This window comes from Patagioenas fasciata, chromosome 11, assembly GCF_037038585.1.
Source record: "Patagioenas fasciata isolate bPatFas1 chromosome 11, bPatFas1.hap1, whole genome shotgun sequence".
NCBI classification, from domain to species: Eukaryota; Metazoa; Chordata; class Aves; order Columbiformes; family Columbidae; genus Patagioenas; species Patagioenas fasciata.
The window spans coordinates 8637363-8656055 of NC_092530.1; the positions used below are offsets into that span (position 1 = coordinate 8637363).

At 57.4% G+C, this 18693-nt stretch overlaps 2 protein-coding genes across 2 annotated transcripts; both read left to right on the forward strand.

The window, feature by feature from the left end:
* Window positions 1–3342: 3342 nt before the first annotated feature.
* ASB12 (ankyrin repeat and SOCS box containing 12) lies at window positions 3343–7744 on the forward strand. The gene is made up of 4 exons (XM_065846571.2): window positions 3343–3535; window positions 3658–3741; window positions 5359–6205; window positions 7210–7744. The coding sequence occupies exons 3-4, from the start codon at window positions 5416–5418 to the stop codon at window positions 7341–7343; spliced, it is 924 nt and encodes a 307-aa protein (XP_065702643.1). The 5' UTR covers window positions 3343–3535; window positions 3658–3741; window positions 5359–5415; the 3' UTR covers window positions 7344–7744.
* A 1189-nt stretch (window positions 7745–8933) lies between these two features.
* LOC136106558 (APC membrane recruitment protein 1-like) lies at window positions 8934–18301 on the forward strand. The gene is made up of 2 exons (XM_065846932.2): window positions 8934–9065; window positions 10362–18301. The coding sequence occupies exon 2, from the start codon at window positions 10432–10434 to the stop codon at window positions 13750–13752; it is 3321 nt and encodes a 1106-aa protein (XP_065703004.1). The 5' UTR covers window positions 8934–9065; window positions 10362–10431; the 3' UTR covers window positions 13753–18301.
* The last annotated feature ends 392 nt before the right edge of the window (window positions 18302–18693 follow it).

Here is an 18693-nt window from a genome sequence, read left to right on the forward strand (position 1 = left end):
CTTTAAGAGCGGGTGGTTCTCCCACGCCTCCTGTTGTTGCCTGATATTTTGAATAATCAAAAAAACCCTTAATTTATTGAATATGTGGTTTGTGATCTCAGGGCAAAGAGGCTTTTGGGGCTGGCCTGGCTCAGAGCTGATTATTAGGGTTTTACTTCCTCCTCAAAGCACATTTTAATATTGTAAAATAAAAGCAGAGAAGCCCCCCTAATTCCTCCAGAAATAACTTCCAAGTGTTGCCAGCCCTGGAAAACACCGGGACCAACAGGCGGATTTATGTGAACCATCGGTGTCGTGCAAATAACTGACGTGATGAAGGGCGGGCACGTGCTGGCTTTGGGTTCTGAGTTTCAGGTCCTTCATGGTCATTTCTCGCATCTGTTTACGGCTGCTGGTGCCGCCGCATCCTTGCATGGAATAGGAAAGGGGCTCCTGGACGGCGGTGAAGCCGGGACCCACCTTGCTGTGCTGTCCAAATCCTGGGGCTCCAGCGCTGCTGAAATCCCGGGAGGAGTCACAGCTCGTGGAGGAGAGGGAAACAGTTGCTGGATTCCTCCTTCAGTTCCAACTGCATATTTTGATGTTAATGCACCCATTACCCCAAATCCTGGGGTCAGTTTTGGACCCCTCACACCAAGAAAGGCCTTGAGGTGCTGGAGTGAGTGGAGAGAAGGGACCGGAGCTGGTGGGGGGCTGGAGCACAAGTGTGATGGGAGCGGCTGAGGGACCTGGGGGGTTCAGCTGGAGAACAGGAGCTGAGGGGAGACCTTCTGATCTCTGAACTGCCTGAAAGGAGCTTGGAGCCAGGGGGGTTCGTCAGGGAATCCACGGACCCACCATAGTCCCCCACGACAGGGGATTGGGCTCTGCTCCCCAGGAACAAGCGCCAGGAGCAGAGGAAACGGCCTCAAGTTACGCCAGGGAGGTTGAGGTTGGATCTGGGGAACAATTTCTTCCCCAAAGGGGTGTGGGGCATTGGAACAGGCTGCCCAGGGCAGTGCTGGAGTCACCATCCCTGGAGGGTTGAACAGACGTGTAGATGAGGCTCTTAGGGACATGGTCTAGTGCCAGAGTCAGGTTATGGTTGGACTCAATGATCTTGAGGGTCTTTTCCAACCAAAACGATCCTATGATTAAGGTGTGAAGTGCCTCAGAAGGGGCCCCAAGAGCTGTTGCTGTGCGGGTGGGAAGGCAGAGGGTGGTCACAGGGTTTGTGCCCCCTCACGGTCAATATCTGAATCACTTTGCTGCTGGAGCCACCTCCAAGCTGGGTGCTGAGAAGGTGCCAGCAGAAGGGGCAGGTGTGAGTGCTGCAAAACCGTGAGCAGATGTTTCGATGGTCGCAGTGACGCCCCCCATGGAAAGGCTTTGCTGCGGCTCGGCAGTGATGTGTCGTTCAAAGGCAGGAGGCAGAAGTAGCCCTGTGCAATAACCGTGTGTTTCTGCCCTTGAGGACTGCTCGTGAACCCTTAATCCCTGCAAAATGATTTATTTGGTCCTGTTTAGCGCTAAACTTCTAAAGCAGAATGCTTAGTGGCGTTCAATCAGAAAGCTCTTTACCTCCATCCAGCTGCATTAATAACTATAATCTCTTTAATGGAAGCAACTTTGTTGGGCAGGATTTACCTTCCCAAAAAATCTTCTTGATTGGCATTAAATATCCTCCTGCCCGTTAATTCTTCTCCAGTCAACAGGCAGCTGATAAAGAAGATGGAGCGCGTCGGGTCAGGCAGCGGCTCGTGCCTGGAGCAGGTGAAGCTTCCCTGACCCCTCAGCGCTCCCCGGGGTCTGAGGAGTTGGGAAGCTTGTCCGAAATCAGTCGGATTTATCAGTCGGATTTATCAGTCGCCTCTCCTCGGGCTCCCTTTTGGCGCTTATCTGAACCTCATGTTTCAATATTTGCACGGGATGCTGTTTAACGCACCTCTGGCTGTTAGGGGAGCACGATGAACCTGTCAGTTTGCTTTCTTCCAGCTGGGGGGGATTTATCAGCGAGTACTTTGTGCTTTGTCCTTCATCAGCATTTGGTTTAGTCTCTGTTCCTTACCAATGAGCTGGTCTTGTTTCTAAGATTTCTTTTCTTGGTTAACAACCAAACAGCAGCAGCAACAACAGAAGAATATGCAGTTTATCATGAATTTTTCCATTCAAGGATTTTCCTTTCATCTCTAAGTTCCATTGCAGTTTCCTACATTTCATGTTTTCTAATGTGTATTCATTTTGTTGTCTGCATCCCCCCCCTTTTTTTTGCCATTATAATACACTCTCTTTTTAATTGCTGCTTTTATTTCTGCATTTTGAGGGCGTTTCCAGCCAGGCTTCCCCAATGGGGATGTTTCCAGCATCCCCATTGGGCTTGCAGCCTCTTGGCACTTAATCAACCCTGAACTCCCCGCTTCTGCTCTGATGTTTACCCACATTTCTCCTACCAAATAATTCCATTCAGAGCGTTGACTTCAGGAAACTGATTATTTTTAAAGCAACAACCTGGTTTTGAGTGAATTTACGGAGTGTGACACTATGAGGAAGCCAAAAGTCACAGTGTGACCACAAACGGTGAGCGTGGTGGTGATGGTAAGAACATCATCCATGTTTTGCAGAGCCCCCTGATTTCACTTCTTGCACCAGCAGAGATTTTCCGGCAGGATGATCGGGTTCCCTCTCGTTATCCAGTACCACTGATAACGCCGCCTCAGACTGTCAGGCTGTGCCTGCTCCACCACCAAAAAGTTTGGAAAAGCTTTAAAGGGAACTGGATAAAATACGATTACACTTGCCAGCTGACAGCTGTTGATAACACAGCCCAGACACTGCTCCCTGCTTGTTTTGTTTGCCCCTGAGAAGTTTTCTGCCTTGCGATGTGCTGCTTAGTTTTATAACGCCAAAGAAGTTTGTCCTGGCGGGCGTAGCGGGCAGGAAGCCTATGGAGCAGCTCGGCTCAGCAACCTGGACTGTCTGCGCTGCCTTTTGCCCTTCTCGTGCTGAACAAGCAGTTCTGGATGTTGCAGATGATCGTTTGTGTTGCTCTGAAAGTGGAGGATGCGTTTGGGAGCAGGGGGAAGAGGGGAATCGTTTGGGCGATCAGCAGCACCCAAGACAAGGCAGAGGCTGGGAACGCGCTGCCCCGGCCGGGGACTCAAACTGTGCCGCTCCCTGCGATTTCTGCAAGGAAACAGTGAAGCAAACGCTTTGCGTCTCTTCAGATGGGTCCAGCAGCCTCCAGCACCTGTCCCATCCTCCCCCCGCCGCGCTGCCCCTCTCTATATTTACCCAGGGGGAACTTTCCAAGAATGGAAGTGGTAAGATAAAACCCTCATGGGGCTAAAATTAGCCCCAGCGCCCTGGGCTGTCCCCTGCAGTGGCATTTCAGCTGTGAGCGCGACAGCCTGCCAAGCCCGCACAGAGCGGCCGCCAGCCCCGCCACAGCCACATCCTCTGCCTCTTCTCCTGATTTTGGTTTAAACCGAGAGAGAACCCACCACGGGACCACCACTGGCTCGCTCAGCCTGCTGTGAGCATCACCCACCTCTCAAAGGTAAGGCGGCAGCAGGTTGCGTTCGGCAATGGGAGATGGCTTGGTAACCAGTTGTAAAAGTGCGGGTCTGTTCTCCACCACCTTTAGCTCCAATCGTAACCTCTTTTTTGGGGGCTCTGCAGGTGCATGGACGACTTTCTTCAGCTCAAGAAGTGACAAATCTGATTTGGGCTCTTCTGGTTGAGGAACCTCTTTGAGCTCCCCACGTGAGTGCTTACGCTGTTGAAGTAACGTCCCTTTGGAGATGCTTATTTGTGCGTTCAGGAAATGTTACAGCTATTTTTTTACTTTTCCAGATTATTTCCATTGGGAATATAACTGTGTCGTCTTTTTGAATCCAATCTGCAAAATAAACCCCACCCCGTGAGCCAAATGGGTGAGGAGTTTCCAAAGCTCCAGAGCTCATTATCAGTGTGTCTAATGAGTAACAGTAATGTTATAATTGCACATATTTCTGCATAATTTGTCCGGGTTAGTGTAACAGGTGGAAGCACAGCAGAGCTTTGCTGTCGCTCGCTGCCATCAAACGCGCTCTAGCTGACCGAGCTGCGGAGCTGGCCTTGCGCGGGGACTCCTCCAAGCTCACGCATCAACCCGCGTGCGATGGGCGACGAGCCTCCTGTGACCGCCTCGTTACGCCAGGCTCGTTTGCAGAAAGAGGCTAATTACTCAGTGCAGCTCCTCGCCTCCTCCAAGGGAGGATCAGAGGAGCCGCTTGGGGAGACCGAGCTGTGCCGGGCTGCCTCTCCCCGAGGAAATCCGAGATGGTGAGGAATTCCTCGGCCGTTCCCAGCAGGCGGCGTTTCCAGCTGCTCAGGTGCCGGCCGAGGCGTCACATTCCGCGTCCCCGCTGCTGCTCGGCCACCGCAAGGCCAGATCCTGCGCCAAGCACCTGGCAAATGTGTTGGGGATTGGTCCCAGCTCCGGCACGATCAGCTCAGCATCCCCTCGCCTTCCCCCCACCAACCCCTACCTCCTGCTATAAAAATCACAGATCCTTGCAGCCACGGTCCTCGGGCTCAAACAGGCAGGAGAGAAGAGGGTTTGCTGACTCAAACGCTGATGTTACTTAGGGAAGGGTGAGGCTGAAAGTCCTTCATCAAACCAGCCTCCTTCACATTCACTTCATCTTCTGATTTGAAATCCAATCCCTTTTAAAAGCGGCAGGGTCTAAAAACCTTGCAATGCTGTCAGCTCCTAAATTAACACTCCTCCGAGTGTTCCCTGGATCCCAAAAGCTTTGGAAGTGCAGGTGCTGGTGAGGCTTCCAAGCTTTGGCCGATACGAAGCAGGCTCGAGTCCTGCCGTTTTCCAACGTGCTCTTCGCTCAGCAGATGGATGGGGTGGATTCTGAGGGGTTTGGGAAAATGGGTGGTTTCATCCACCAGTGGGGTGCAGAGTCCTTGCAGGAGCCTGTGGCCACCCAGGAGCCTTCGTGAGCTCGAGGTCTGAGTATCCCATGAGCAGTCTCACACTCTTCAGCCCCTCAGGGGCTAGAAGTACAGCATTAAAGAGTTATTAAAAAATAAAGTTAAAGCCTGTGAGCTCCCCCATGCAGCATTTGAACACCAGATTTAATTATCTCAGCGTATTCTTGATTACAACATTTTAAGGGGAAGCGGCCCATGTATGTGCGACAGCAACAGACTCTGCCTTAGCCCTACACCAGCATGGATGTCCTCACCTGTGCTGACAGGGCAATAAGCATGAAGAAACTTCCTTATTTGTGTACCAAAAAAGAAATTAACAAAAATAAAAAGGTGGTGTTGGTGTCAGGGAGCTGGTTCTAACATTTTGGTGGTGTTGGTTTTGTTGTCCCGTAGATCTCTGGTTTTACCATTTATGATGAGAGCAGTACGTGGGAGAAAGAGCAAAGAAAAATGAGCCTGATGGATATCACTAAAATGTTCTCCATGCTCCAGCCCAGAGAAGATGAAGAAGACAATGGGGAAAGTGAGGAGCTGAACCGAGCAGTACTGGAGGATGACTACCGAACCCTAGATCAGCTCTTGTCCCAAGACAGGTACAAGAAGTTCATCAACCGCAAGAGCGGCTGGGGGGTGCCCAGCACCCCGCTGCGCCTGGCTGCCACCAAGGGCCACGTCCGGAGCGTGGAGGTCCTCCTGGCCCATGGGGCAGAGGTGGACAGCCTGGACGTGAAGGCTCAGACTCCACTCTTCATGGCGGTCAGCAACGGGCACCGGGAATGCGTGAAAGTCCTGCTGGAGGCGGGAGCCAGCCCCGCCGGCAGCGTCTACAACAACTGCTCGCCGCTGCTCATCGCCGCGAGGGACGGGGACGTGGACATCCTGCGGCAGCTCCTGGACCACGGTGCGGAAACCAACGTTCAAGCGAGGCTGCCCGAGTGGGCTGCCAACTCGGCGGCGTGTTCTGGGCCCCTCTACCTCGCCGCCGTGTACGGGCATCTGGAGTGCTTCAAGCTGCTGCTGCTTTACGGCGCCGATCCCGACTACAACTGCACTGAGGAGAGGGTGATCGCCCAGATCAAGGAGCCCAAGACTCTGCTGGAAACCTGCCTGAGGCACGGCTGCAGGAGTAAGTTCATTGAGCTGCTCATTGACTTTGGAGCCAACGTCCATTTGCCCGATATCACGGTAGACAAGACGGCACCCCACAGCGAGGGCCTGGAGCTGCTGCTGCAGGCGAGAGGTAATCTGCACGTGTAGCCCCAGGGCTGGAAATCAGCACTAATTTTGCTCATCTAGGTGCAAGTTCCTTCAGAGTCCTCTTCTTTTTTGTCTGCTTCCCAGTAGCCCCACCCAGGATTTCCCATAAGCTTTGACTCCCTTTGCAGCATCACTTGAGCTCCTGGTTCTCTCCAGTCTTAAACTCTTGAGTATTATCACTATTTTGCTCTGAACTTTCATTCCTCCCTCTCCCCCAATGATTGCTGTGTTCATACCAAAAAACCCAAGACTACAATACTGAACACAGCAAGAGAAGGACTCTAGAAGTTTATAGAGCATAGGTTCACCACTGGTGATTCAATTTGATGGCTGGATATCCATGCTGCTGCAGGAAACTCCTAAAACAAGTTGCTGGGATTTGGGGGACACTGCCACAGGAGGGCTTGTTTCTAATAAATATCCACCAAATGTCCAAAATTTCCGCTGCTGGCTGCAGCGGGAGGCAGGAGGCCTTGGTGTGGGTCGGAGGTGTGAATCGGTGTGACCACCACCTGCATTTACGGGGTTATCTTCCCTCTCAGGCTCACCGCAGCATCTGCTTTCCATGAGTATTTCTAGATGCTTGCTAAAGGAGCTGATTCCACTGAGAGTTGTCAGTGCTGGTCTGGAGCACATGGGGATTTCCATAGCCTGTTTTTTCTCCGTAATATAAATCTTTTGATTTAGAGGCTGCTTATTTCCATTCCTCTCCTTTCTGCTGCCCAGCTTGGCCTCTCCTGTACCATCTACGACCAGGTAAACTGCACTTATTTCTGTATGATGGTGGAAGATCTCATCTCTGTACACCCAGCTCTGGTGAAACACATCCTGCAAAACTTGTGTTTGAACACAGCGTAAACAGCCCTGGCAAAGATATTTAGTTTCGGTCTATCCATGTTCCTTCGCTTAGGACAATGCCTGGGTTGGAGAGCAGTGGGGTCGTGTCTGGAGGTGACAGGCTCGTTTTTCCTCCCTCTCTTTACACAGCTCATCCCAAGTCCTTGATGTCTCAGTCCAGGCTGGCCATGCGGCGTCTCCTGAAGCAGACTGGCCACCCGCACGCCCTCGGCGAGCTGTCGATCCCCGTGGCGCTGGTGAACTACCTCCAACACCAGCCCTGACGAGAGCCCCGTGCCCCGGACGGGTGCCGAGCACCCAAACTGAAAGCTGCTCTGACACCTGTGCAGTGCGAGGCTGCCGTGAATTTGTGGTTGCAAAGTAATTTTTGCTTATGGAGTGTCTCCAAAAAGCGATGCCTGTGCAAAAGGGTAAGGGAAGCTGGGGAGAAAACAGAAGACCTCAGCTCCTGCTCCACGTCAGCGTGATGGCAGAGCAGGATCTGATTTAGCTGGGTTTGGCTTTAAACCCTCTTCACTGGAAGATATTATACATTTAATTACTACTGGTTTGAGAAGGGGGTGGGAAAAAGTGTGGAGGGCAGAGGGAGAGGAGTGTGTTCTGTGTTTGGTTTTTTTTTTAATTAAAACTGTTGCTGCTATTCTTATTAAACTATTGTTTACCATTTGGCAAAATATCCTTTAATCAGAGCTGCCCCTCAGCAGCTCAGCGCATGCTTCCCGCTGGTGCTCTGGACCACTTTTGGGATGCAGCTGAACACATCCCCCACAGCTGAGTTCACCCTGCCCTAATCGCATCTCAAATGCGAGTGCTGTTGGGGCAGAGGCGTGTGGCTTTGAAGATTGCTCTTTGCAAAACGCAGGCACCTTTTTGCATTATTTATAGACTTGTTTCAAATGTTGTGGAATCTATTAATCAGCCTATATTGATTGGGCTGTGGAGGCATCTCCTGAGGGAAGGCCCCTCAGTTCCAGAAGGACAGGGAACTGCTGGAGAGAGTCCAGCGCAGCCACCAAGATGCTGAAGGGAGTGGAGCATCTCCCGTGTGAGGAAAGGCTGAGGGAGCTGGGGCTCTGGAGCTGGAGAAGAGGAGACTGAGAGGGGACTCATTCATGGGGATCAATATGGAAAGAGGGAGTGTCAGGAGGATGGAGCCAGGCTCTTCTCGGTGACAACCAGTGACAGGACAAGGGGCAATGGGTACAAACTGGAACACAGGAGGTCCCACTGAAAGATGAGAAGAAACTTGTTCAGGGTGAGGGTGTCAGAGCCTGGCCCAGGCTGCCCAGGGAGGTTGTGGAGTCTCCTTCTCTGCAGACATTCAAACCCGCCTGGACACCTTCCTGTGGAACCTCAGCTGGGTGTTCCTGCTCCATGGGGGGATTGCACTGGATGAGCTTTCCAGGTCCCTTCCAACCCCTGACATTCTGGGATTCTATGATTCTGTGAACATTAGGGCTTCGGATGAGCCTGGACAGTGTTGGGAAAGACTCTGCGGAGAATGGGACCCGGGACATCTGATGGGTGTCGCTCGTGTCCCACCAACCCGAAGCAGCGGGGTAGGTAGGTTAAAGGCAGGAGGGAAGGGGGCAGCAGGGTGGGTGCGCTGACCCCCCAGCACGGTTCTGCAGGTGTCTCTACCGGCCCGCTGCTGGGAACGCGGTGACTTCACCCTGCAGAGCTCGGGGGGCAAACGTCACCGCACCCAGACACCCAGCCCGCCCGGTCACCCCGCGTGTCCGCCCCCACCGCGCAGCGTCACTCGCTCCGTGTCCCGCTGTCACCCGTGGCCCCGCCCCGCGTCACACCCCTGCGTGACGTCAGAGACCCGCCCCGTCCCAAAGACTCCGCCCCCCGGCCCCGCCCCTCCCGCGCGCCGGGCGGACCCGCTGCCCCCGCGGCCACTCGCCCGTTCCTGGGCTGGCCCGGGCGGGCCGGGCCGGACCCGCTCCCGCCGCCTCCGGAACCGCCGCCCCGCGCAGCCGGTAAGGGCTGGGGAGCGGGCGCCGGGGAAGCGGGGCTGGGGGCGGCTGCCCTGCGGCCGGCGAGCGGGCCCGGCCCCGCCTGTGATGCCGGCCGGGGCGGCGCCGCCGCTCTCCCCGGGTTTCGGCCGCGGCCCGGCCTTCCCCTGCCCGGCCGGCCGGGAGCGCTGCGGGGCCGTGGCGGCTTCTCCGGAGCCGGGCGAGCCCGGCGGGGAACGGCGAACGGCGGGAGGGGCGGGGGTCGGTCCGAGCTCCGGCCCCGCTGGGCCCCGCTCGGGACGGTGCGGGCGATGGAGCCTCCGGGGGGTCCCGGCCCCTCCTGACCCGGCCGGGCCCGCTCGTCCCGTGTGCGGGGCCCAAACCGGCCGAACCCCGAGATCGGCCCCGGCCGGCCCGGGACACCGGGCGCAGGGAAACGAACGCCGCCTTTTGCTGCGGCCTGGCGTGTTTTGTTCTGTAAAACCGCTTTTCGTGATTTATTGCCAGTGGTTCGTGTCCTGAGCGCCTCTGAGCAGCCGTGCGGTCCAGCAGCGGCTGCTGGTGCCGGGGCTGACGTGGAGCCGGAGAGAAAGGATTTTTCTAGGGAACTGTTGAAATGGTGTTTGTGTTCCATTCCCCCTCTGCTTTCTGCCCAGCCCTGTGCACACACCGTGTGTGGTTTGTCCTTCAGCCCGTCTGACCAGCTCTCGGTGTTCGAGCAGCATTTGGACCCGGCCCTCAGACTGCAGTGAACTTGGGCTGTGCTGGCGGGACAGGAGCTGCACTCAATGGTCCTTGTGGGTCCCAGCTCGGGACGTTCAGGGTTCTGCGATCTGTGCAGAGGCTCCAGGGAGGCTCTGGAGGCATCTGGGGCTCCTGGGCAGAGCTGGAGCCGCCCGGCTGGGTGGTGGGCAGGAGGTTTCCCCACCAGCTGTGCCCCAGCTGCTGATGTGAAGGGGCAGGTGGACGGAGCAGCCCGTGTGCCCCCGCTCAGAGGCGCCCGGTGACCGAACCCGACCTCCCCGCTGGCAAAGAGGCCGGGAAGGCGAAGGGGCTGGAGCGGGTGGCTCAGGGGTCAAAGCTGCCCGTCCTGGGGCAGCGGGGATGCTGCGCAATGGAGACACCTGGTTCTCCTCTACTTGCACATGGGTAAATTTAAACATCACGAGGTTTTTGTGCACGGCTTTAAAGAGTGGAGGATCTGAGTGGCTGTGGGAGGTTTTTGCAGCTCCAGTTCCAGCTGTTGACAAAGTTCCGCGCCTCTGTCTTTGCACCGTCTGCTTCCGCCTCCTCACCTCTGTCCCTTTCTCTTTGCTTTAGATCAGCTGTGATGCTTCGAGCTCTGCACCCAGAAGTGGGCTCCGCTACCAAAGTCATCGTTTCCAGCTAGATGCACCCAAACCGCCCCGCTGCCATGGAAACGGGCTGCGCGGAGGAGCCCGCCCGGAGCGGGTCGCAGTCGCTGGTCTGCGGGCAGTGGGAAGGACGGGAGCAGCGGCAGGAGGAGACCGGGGACCGGCTGCCCGAGCGGGGCGATGCCTCCGTGGTGGCTGCGGAGCCGCAGCAGCCTCAGCCGCCCCCTGGCAAGCTGAAGAAAACGGCTTTCAAACTGTTTGGAGGGAAGAGGAGCATCTGCACGCTGCCCAGTTTCTTTGGAGGCAGAAGCAAAGGCCAGGGGAAAGTCGCCTCGAGAAAGGGCCTCAGCAAATGTCAGACCCACGACGGGCTCAGCGGTGCTGCCTGCGACGGGGCGCAGCTGGAAAGCCTTTCGGAGGGGAGCGGGGACTCGCGTCCCTGCCCTTTGCCGAGCTCCCAGAGCGCTCACCTGCCCCTCGACACCAGCGCCAGGGTTGATCTTGGCCCTGGGGACAGCTCTCCAGCCGGGAGTGCCGAGGGCTGCGAGAAAAAGCCCAATGGGGACAAGTCCTCCTCTGCCAGACCCAAAAAAGGCCTGAAAGGGTTTTTGAACAGCATCCGGCGTCACCGGAAGAGCAAGGCTGCCGAGTGTGAGAAAGCCGAGGCGCCCGAGTGGAGCGGGGGTTCGGAGGAGGCCGGCAAAGCTCCCGGTGCGGGAGGGGAGAGCCGAGGGGCCGTGCAGGGCCGGGCGCTGGGACCCGTCCCCTTTGCCACAGCCAGCTCAGGGGGTGAGCTCTTGGGGGGCAGCGCTGCCGGCTGTGCCGAGGCTGCCGAGCCCGGCTGCGTCCCGGCTGCTGACAGCAGCGCTGAGGGCGACGCGGTGGCGATGCCGGGGAATGGGGACGTTCTGGTTACAAAATCAGAGGCTGACGCCGGTGTCTGCGCAGAGTTTGACCGTGGTGATGTGCTGCTGGCCTCTCACCCAGACTCCATGGACAACGACCCTCCCTGCCTGCACTCCGGGGACCTGCTGAGCCTCATCTTAGGAGACGCCGCGTCCCTGAAGAGCTTCGATTCCCTGACGGGCTGTGGAGACGACATCGCCGAGCCCGACATCGCCGAGAGCAGCATCTCTGTGGAGCGCAGCAGAGACGCTGCCAAACGCAGCTCCTGCCTGGTCACCTACCAGGGCGGGGGGGAGGAGATGGCCGTGCCCGAGGAGGCGGAGGACGAGTACCTGCAGCAGATGTGGCCCTGCAGCGCAGCGGGGAACAGGAGCTACGGAGCCCAGGTGTCCAGCAGCAGTCTGGAGATGCAGGCCTCGCGCGAGGCACAGGCCCAGCCCTACGTGGGGGACGCGATGGACGGCGTTGAGCTCCTGACGCCGCAGAGCGAGCAGCAAGAGTCCGCCCCCAACAGCGACGAGGGTTATTACGACTCCACCACGCCGGGGCTGGAGGACGAAGCTGGGGACGGGCTCGGGGAGATCAAGAAGGAGCGTCTGCCCAGAGACAGTTACAGCGGGGATGCCCTTTATGAGTTTGACGCGCTGCTGAGTCCCTGTCAGGGGGAGGAATCCCTGTTTGAGGGCAAAGTCCCCCACCCGGGGCTCTTCAGCTACTTCTGGGACTTGTGCCTCCCTGCTGAGAAGAGCCTGATCCAGCTGATGGACCAGAAGCGAGGGCTGATGGAGACGGAGGAAGAGCGGCTGGCGGCCATTCAGAAAGAGCTGCTGTTCTGGGAACTGCAGCGGGAACCGCTCGTGAAACGGCTGGATGTTCCCGGCAAGGAGAAGGGTCCCCGGGAGCAGCGGCGCCTTGAATGTAAAACTAGAGCTGCCGGCTCGGTTGGCAAGAACCAGAGCGGCCTTGGTAGCGAGCAGGCGGCCTCGCACGCCCCAAGCAGGGCTGTGGCCGGCGGGGTTGCGGTGGTCAGAGCTGAAAATCCCGAGTGGAGGGATTTCCCAGGGACTCTGTGTCCAGAGAACTGTTACAACAGCCAAAAAGCCCAAGGAAGTTGCCTTACTCAGCTCCCAAAGAACAATCGGGGGTTCGATTTGGACCCAGACTGTGGGTTGTTTGAGGGCTCGGTAGCCCCAGCCGAAGCGGGGATGTTCCCCGGCTCCAGACTGGCAGAGCTCGAGCGCGGCGGTGGAGCGGGGGCCACCAGCCCCCAACCTCTGGTGGGCAGCGAGCACGAGCCCGAGCACGCCGTGAGCTTCTCGCAGGCGCTGGTGCAGTTCAACAGCAGCGGGACCCTCTTCTCCAGCCTCTCGGAAAGCCTGGGGAGCTCCAGCTCCGGCTCTTCCTTCACCCAGAACCTGCCTGCCCTCCCCACCATGGTCACCTTCGACGTGGTGGACGTGGAGCAGGAAGGAGAAGGGGAGTGCGAGCGGCATCCCGAGATGAACGCCGGCGAGGACATCGCCGAGGACTTTGACGACGGCTACGGACAGCAAGAGTCGTTGGCCGAATGTGAGGAGAGAATGTCCCCGGGGTACCCCCTGGGCTCCTTGCAGAGCTGCCCCTGGGGGGTCGCCAGCCTGCCCCGGCACCTGCGCCTGCACGGGCTGAGCCCCTCGCTGCCGGCACCGCTCTCCGTGGGCCGGAGGAGCCGCTCGCTGGACACAGAGAGCCTGGAGCTCGAGCTGGCCGACCTGCAGGTTGCCAAGGGCGGCCCTGGGCCGTGCGGGCTCTGGTGGAAGCCGGAGGGTGGCAAACAGGAGGCCGGCGGAGCCAGGAGGAGCAGGAGCCAGGAGGAGGGCGAGCTGTCGGCTCCCGAGGGCGGGCTGAGCTGGCCGGGCTGGCAGCAGCTCCAGCTCGACAGCGACGCGGCTGCCGGGGAAATGGAGCCCTGGGGTTTCGCTCCGGCCGCTGCCGCGGGGGAAAGCGCCTGGGAGCCATCGGAGCAGCCGGGCACCGTGTCCCTTCTTCTGTCCCCTTCCCGGAGCGCCGCTGGAGAGACTGCGGCCACGCGGCCCCGAGAGCCGGAGCTGAGCCGGCACCGGCCCAGGCCCTGCACTTTGCCCCTGCAGAGCGACACGAGGCCGGGCCGGGAGGCGGCCGGTTCCTGCAGGTCCCACGGAGAAGTCACCGCCAAAAAGCTGCCCCGCGTGTCAGCCCAGGGAGAGCCAGAGCCCGAGCTGCCCCCCAGCTTTGGCTTCGCTTTGTCCCCGGAGAAACGCGCCAAGTGCCGACCCGTGGGCATCGCCCAGGGGATGCCCCAGCACCCCAGCGGCAGCTCCGACGCCGGGAACAGCCTGGAGCGCTGCGGAGAGACCCTGAAAGGCAGAGCCGGCCCCATGCTGCCCGCCGGCTGCTGGAGCGCGGCCCTGAGCGTCACCGAAGCCGAGTAGCTGCTCGGGGACGGTGTGAAAAGGGCTGCAAAGGGCAGGGAGGGAGAACATAGAGATGAGGGAGCACTTGGTGAGTGAGCTGAGTTTAGAGCTGGGCTGATCAGGATGAGCTCCTCCTGCAGCTCTGGTACGGGGTCTTGCCACTGCGGGTGCTCTGGGGGGTGCGGAGCCACCTCGGGATCCGCACGTTAATGCTGAGGCACTTTCTGGTTTTCAGCGCGAGCCGCTGCCTCTCAAACACCAAGGGCAGCAGCAGCCCCGGCGCGTTCGTGCTGCTGCTGGAGTGAACGCTGGGACCGGAGCCACGGCCAGCGCGGCAGGTTTGGGTTTGTTTCTGCGGGGCTGGAGCTGGGGGAGCGAGCCGGGGAAACCTGGGAGAGAAATGGGGGTGTTTTCTTCATCTTCTCAGTGAAATGTTTTGGTTCAGACTCACTTGCAGCGTCTCCATCTCGGTCTCGGTGTGGCCGGCTGGGAGGAAGGACGCGGCTGTTTCCAGAGCGCGGACGGGAGGCGGCTCAGCTGAAAGGGGAGCTTTGCAGTAATGTTCTTATTTATAATTTTTTCCCTTGCCCCAAAGGAAAGCAGGAGCTGTTGTGTGCGTGCCGGTAGCGTTGTCCAGGTCTCGTGTTAATTTGCTCACAGATAGCGCGCTGGCAGAGCTGTGCTGTCGATGGTCCCGTTAGGAACCAGGTGTCCGTTCTTTGCCCGCTCTGCCCTCACGGAGCACGGTTCCCGCTGGGCCCTTTCCCTGTTGGTCCCGCGCTCCTCGCCTCTCCCGGGCCGAGGGCACACGGACGAGCTCTTTGAAATAAGCTAAATGTGCATGGTGCCTGGAGCCGCGAGCCGCGGGTTCTGTTACTTTCACCAAAAGGAAGCTTTGTGTGTTGTTTTTTTATTGTTATTTTACTATTGTTTTCTTTGCATCACCTCATCTGAGGAAAGCATTCTGTTAATCGGAATACAGGATGTAACGCGGCCTAAATTAGGCTTCACAACTTCTTCCTCCTGACGGGAGGGAACAAGAAAGCCGGAGGTTGCTGCAGGTTTTGGGTTTCTTCTTCCTCTTGGACTTTGTCTGAGGAGCTCGTACGGGCCCCTGGAAACATCTGTCTCAGGCCGTTGGTCCTCGAGACGCCTCCCATGTCCTGCGGGATCTCAGACACAGTTGTCGCTAAACCAAACCTCCCTGTCTGTGACTTACGAAGCTGCTTCCTCCTGTCCAAGCTCTGTATTCTGATTTTAGTTCAGGTACCAGTGATGATTTTGGTTTCCCTCCCACCCCCAAGTTACAGACCCGGCTGTGGCTGGAACGCTCAGCAGCTCCCTGGCATCACCGGGTTTACAGGCACCAGGGGCTGCTCTGGGTTTATTTTTTCCCCCAAGCAAAATGAGGTTCTGATGTTTCTTTTCGAGAAGAGACTCCTCACAGCCCTCCCTTGTGTACCTGCGAAGGAGCAGGGAAAGGCAAAGCCAGGCTTTGCTTGCTGGTCGTTCACCTTATTTATGTTGGGGTTTGTTTTTATTTCTTTCCCGGCCAGACGCGCTGCTGGACTCGACCCAGCTGCGTGCCCACGGGCTTGACCCGTAGCTTTTCAGTGTTTCCCAGCGGTCCCGCTGCAGCACTCACCGCAGGAACCCGCCGGCCGTGGTTTTTCCCCCGTCCCTCTGTGCGACCGGAGTGGATTTTGTGGGACAACCCGGCTCTCGATGCTGCTCCAGCTCCGTGTCCCCACCTGGAGAGGAGAACGTGGTCACCGGCCAAAGGTCCCCTGGCCTCCCGGCGCTGTGTGCGGTCACCCCTCGTTAGCGCAGCGTGAGCGGCTGCTAACGAACGTTGTGCCTCATTGGCACAGGCTCCCCCTGGCTCAGAGCCAGGACAGGGTCAGGTCTGGCACCGCACGTCTCACCGCCCCTCACAGCACAAACCCGCAGCGAACCCCACTGGTGACATCGGGGCCGCTGTCACCCCGACGGGCGCTCACAGCAATTGCTCGGCCCGAGCAGCCTGGGCTGGGTTTTAATCGCTATTTTATTTCAGCGTGTCACCAAAGGCTCTCGCGGGTTAAGGGGTTTGCACAGCGCTTTGTTCAGACGTGGTGCAGCCTTTGCCAAAGTTCTGGTGAGCTGTGAAAGAGTCTCGGTGCTAAAATGAATGTTCCCTTGCAAACGCGCGTCTCTAGGAGTGATTCTCTTGGGTGCAGGTACGTCATGGAAGGGCTTAGTGAAAACAGCTCTAGACTTGAATGTGTGAAAGCAATACAGCCAAGACTTGGGAATCTGACTTTAGACCAAAGGCTCCTCCTCTTAAATTGATGTGAACTAAATGAAGCAAAGATCTGTTGGGTTAAGATGAGTCTTCTAAAAGCATTTTTGGAGTCCGTTTGCTGGATTGGCGCATTCAGCCCCATTAACCCAAAGAAATCGGACTTTTCAGCGCGCTCACCCAGCCTGCAAATTCTCACTGCCGCAGAGCGATTGGATTTCGCTGCCTGACGTGCTGCTCTTCCCACAACACCCGTCTGCCTGGGATAAACAGGAGCAGAGCCTCCGCTCTTGATTCGGATCGGGCTGTCGGTCCAATCCTGCCTTACCGAGGAGCTCAGGCTGGAGAGTGGTAGTTGAGGCTTTCTATGAAGAAGGGTTTCTGAACCAGAATAGGTCCCAGGAGCAGGAACAGCGTTGTCTTGCCAAGATGTTAAGGAAAAACTCCCCTCGAGGAGCTCTCTGGAATACGTCCCTTCCAGGGAAGCTCTTGCCTTAGAGGGATGAATTGTGGCTGCTAAACTGCGCTTAAACCACTGACATTCGGGTCAGTCTACCAAGTAATTGTGTATTGCATTTTGGGGCCTTGGGGGTTTTATTTGTTTGTTTTTATACACATAAGAAAATGGTGGATTTTATCTATTTTTGTATAGTTTTGCATTTTATATTCACGGGGAAATGTTACGGGCTTTTGTTTTACAGGTGTGCGTTGTCTTTTCAAGCGCCGTGGTCCCGTTCCGGTGCAGAAAAGGCCGTTTCCGTGTTGGTGCCGCTGCCCGTGCGGCGCGAGGGAACCTCTGGCTGCTCTGTGCCGGCACCTCCTGCTGCACCGGCCCCGGCAGCGCCGGCAGCGGCAGCCGGGCCGGCACACGCGGTGCAGACACCGCCGAGCGCCCGCGGCTCCTCCTCTGTCACTCCCGTCTACTTTGTGTCTTTGTTTCTGAGCTTTGTGGTTAATCTGAATTTGTGGAGTTCAGTGACTTGTCCCTGAAAGAATTGTGACCGTCTTTAAATTAGGAAACCACAGATTTCAGTTGGGGCTCAAATAATTTTATCCAAATTGAGGCTTTTCTTCAGTCCCGGGCAGGAGCCGCTGTTGGTCGGTGCGTGGCGATGCTGGTGACGCCGGGGATGAATGTTCTGTCCCCGCGGTGCTCCCTGGCCGCGCTGGGACTCGGCTCTCACCCTGGCACGGGCAGCATCGCCTGCTCCGGGTCTGAGCGCTGCTCTTTAAATACCGCGGGCTCTGCACAGGCTCAGCGGGGCTGCCACCTTCTCCTGTCTGCTGCCGCTGGGCTGGGGCCGGGGCAGCTCCTGTGCCCCGGCATCGCCAGCATCGGTCCCGCGTCCTCCCGCGGTGACGCCGCCTCGAGCCTGGGGGTCAGAAAGGCAAGGAGAGCTCTGGAGAGCTGAGACCCACCCCAGTGAACGCGGCTCTTGTTGCTCTGGTTTGGATGTGGTCAGACAACGCGCTGCTGTGTTTGCTCGGCTCTGCGGGACTGGTGGCCCCGCGGGGTTTGTCACCCTGCGCGGGGTGTGAGGGCTGAAATAACTTCTCTGCACAAACCGCGGTGCTGAACGGAGCCGACGAGAACAATGTCAAACAGTGACGTGCAGAAAGAAAATTAAATGCTGAAAAGCTAAAAGATTATAGCCAAAAGCAGATTATTTTTCCTCTTTGCCCCGCTGCCAATGCCAGCAGAGATGGCAATTGCTGCTGAGACATTTGGCTCTAGGTAGTTTGGGTTATTTTTGTCTTCTAATTAATGAGCCTTCGCCTAATGGTGCTTTTTAATTTTTTCCCGGGTGAGTTTGCCCCTGTTCCCAGCACAGGGACCGGACGGGCAGGTCACAGGACAAGCGTTCCTGGGTTGCTCGGACCAGTGCCACACTCCACATTCCCTCTGCCCTTGGTTGTGCGGCTCCCTCCTCTCCAGCCGGGGCCACCTGCTCTTCTCACCAGTATTGAGTCACCCCGGAAGCGGCACTTGGGTGAAGTGATAAATGAAAACCCAGAAAAGCCTCTCGGTTCTAAAGAAAACCTCTGACGGGGCCTTGTCCGGGGGCCGTGCTCCCTGGGCCGTCCGCTGCGGCAGCTGCTCCGCGGTGCCGGGAGCAGAGGCGGCTCCTCCCGGGGACCAACCTGCCTGAGTCTGGGGCTTTTTCTGATTTCTTTCTGCTCTCATTGCTACTCGTCCTTTAAGCTTTTTAATGTATTGATTGTGTTTTACAATGAATGTTCCTTTCACTGAATTGTAATGAATAAACTTCAGATTTTCGGACAACAGTGGGTTTTGCTTGTGGTTTGGCTTTCTCCTTGGCTTGTTTTATGCTTGATTGCATCTTTTCCTTTTCCCTGCCCTCCTATCTCTTGGTTATTTGCAAGTGAAGTGTTTGTTTCAGTGGGAGGAGGCAACACAAGAGATGCTTTGGAGAGCACAGCACGCCGCTGGCCCCAACGCCCCTTGGCCAAACCCTGTGCTGTTCAATGAACCTGCAGAATCTCCGTCGTTGAAGGCACCGGCCCCAGAGCCCAACTTTCCCCTTGGTGTCTCGTCCTCTGCTGTCGCTGGGCTGGCGCGCTGCGGGGGTGACGTGGGAGATGGGAGCAGAGACAGCGTGGCTCCCAGGGGACGAAGTGTTACTGGTGGGTCTGTCCTCACAAGGTGCTTTCCCTCT

Bases quoted from the DNA above. Each gene is read 5' to 3' on its own strand.
- ASB12 (XM_065846571.2), top strand. From the start codon at position 5,416: ATGAGCCTGATGGATATCACTAAAATGTTCTCCATGCTCCAGCCCAGA. The intron at 6,206-7,209 runs GTAATCTGCACG...CTCTTTACACAG, and splicing joins GCTGCTGCTGCAGGCGAGAG to CTCATCCCAAGTCCTTGATG.
- LOC136106558 (XM_065846932.2), top strand. From the start codon at position 10,432: ATGCACCCAAACCGCCCCGCTGCCATGGAAACGGGCTGCGCGGAGGAG.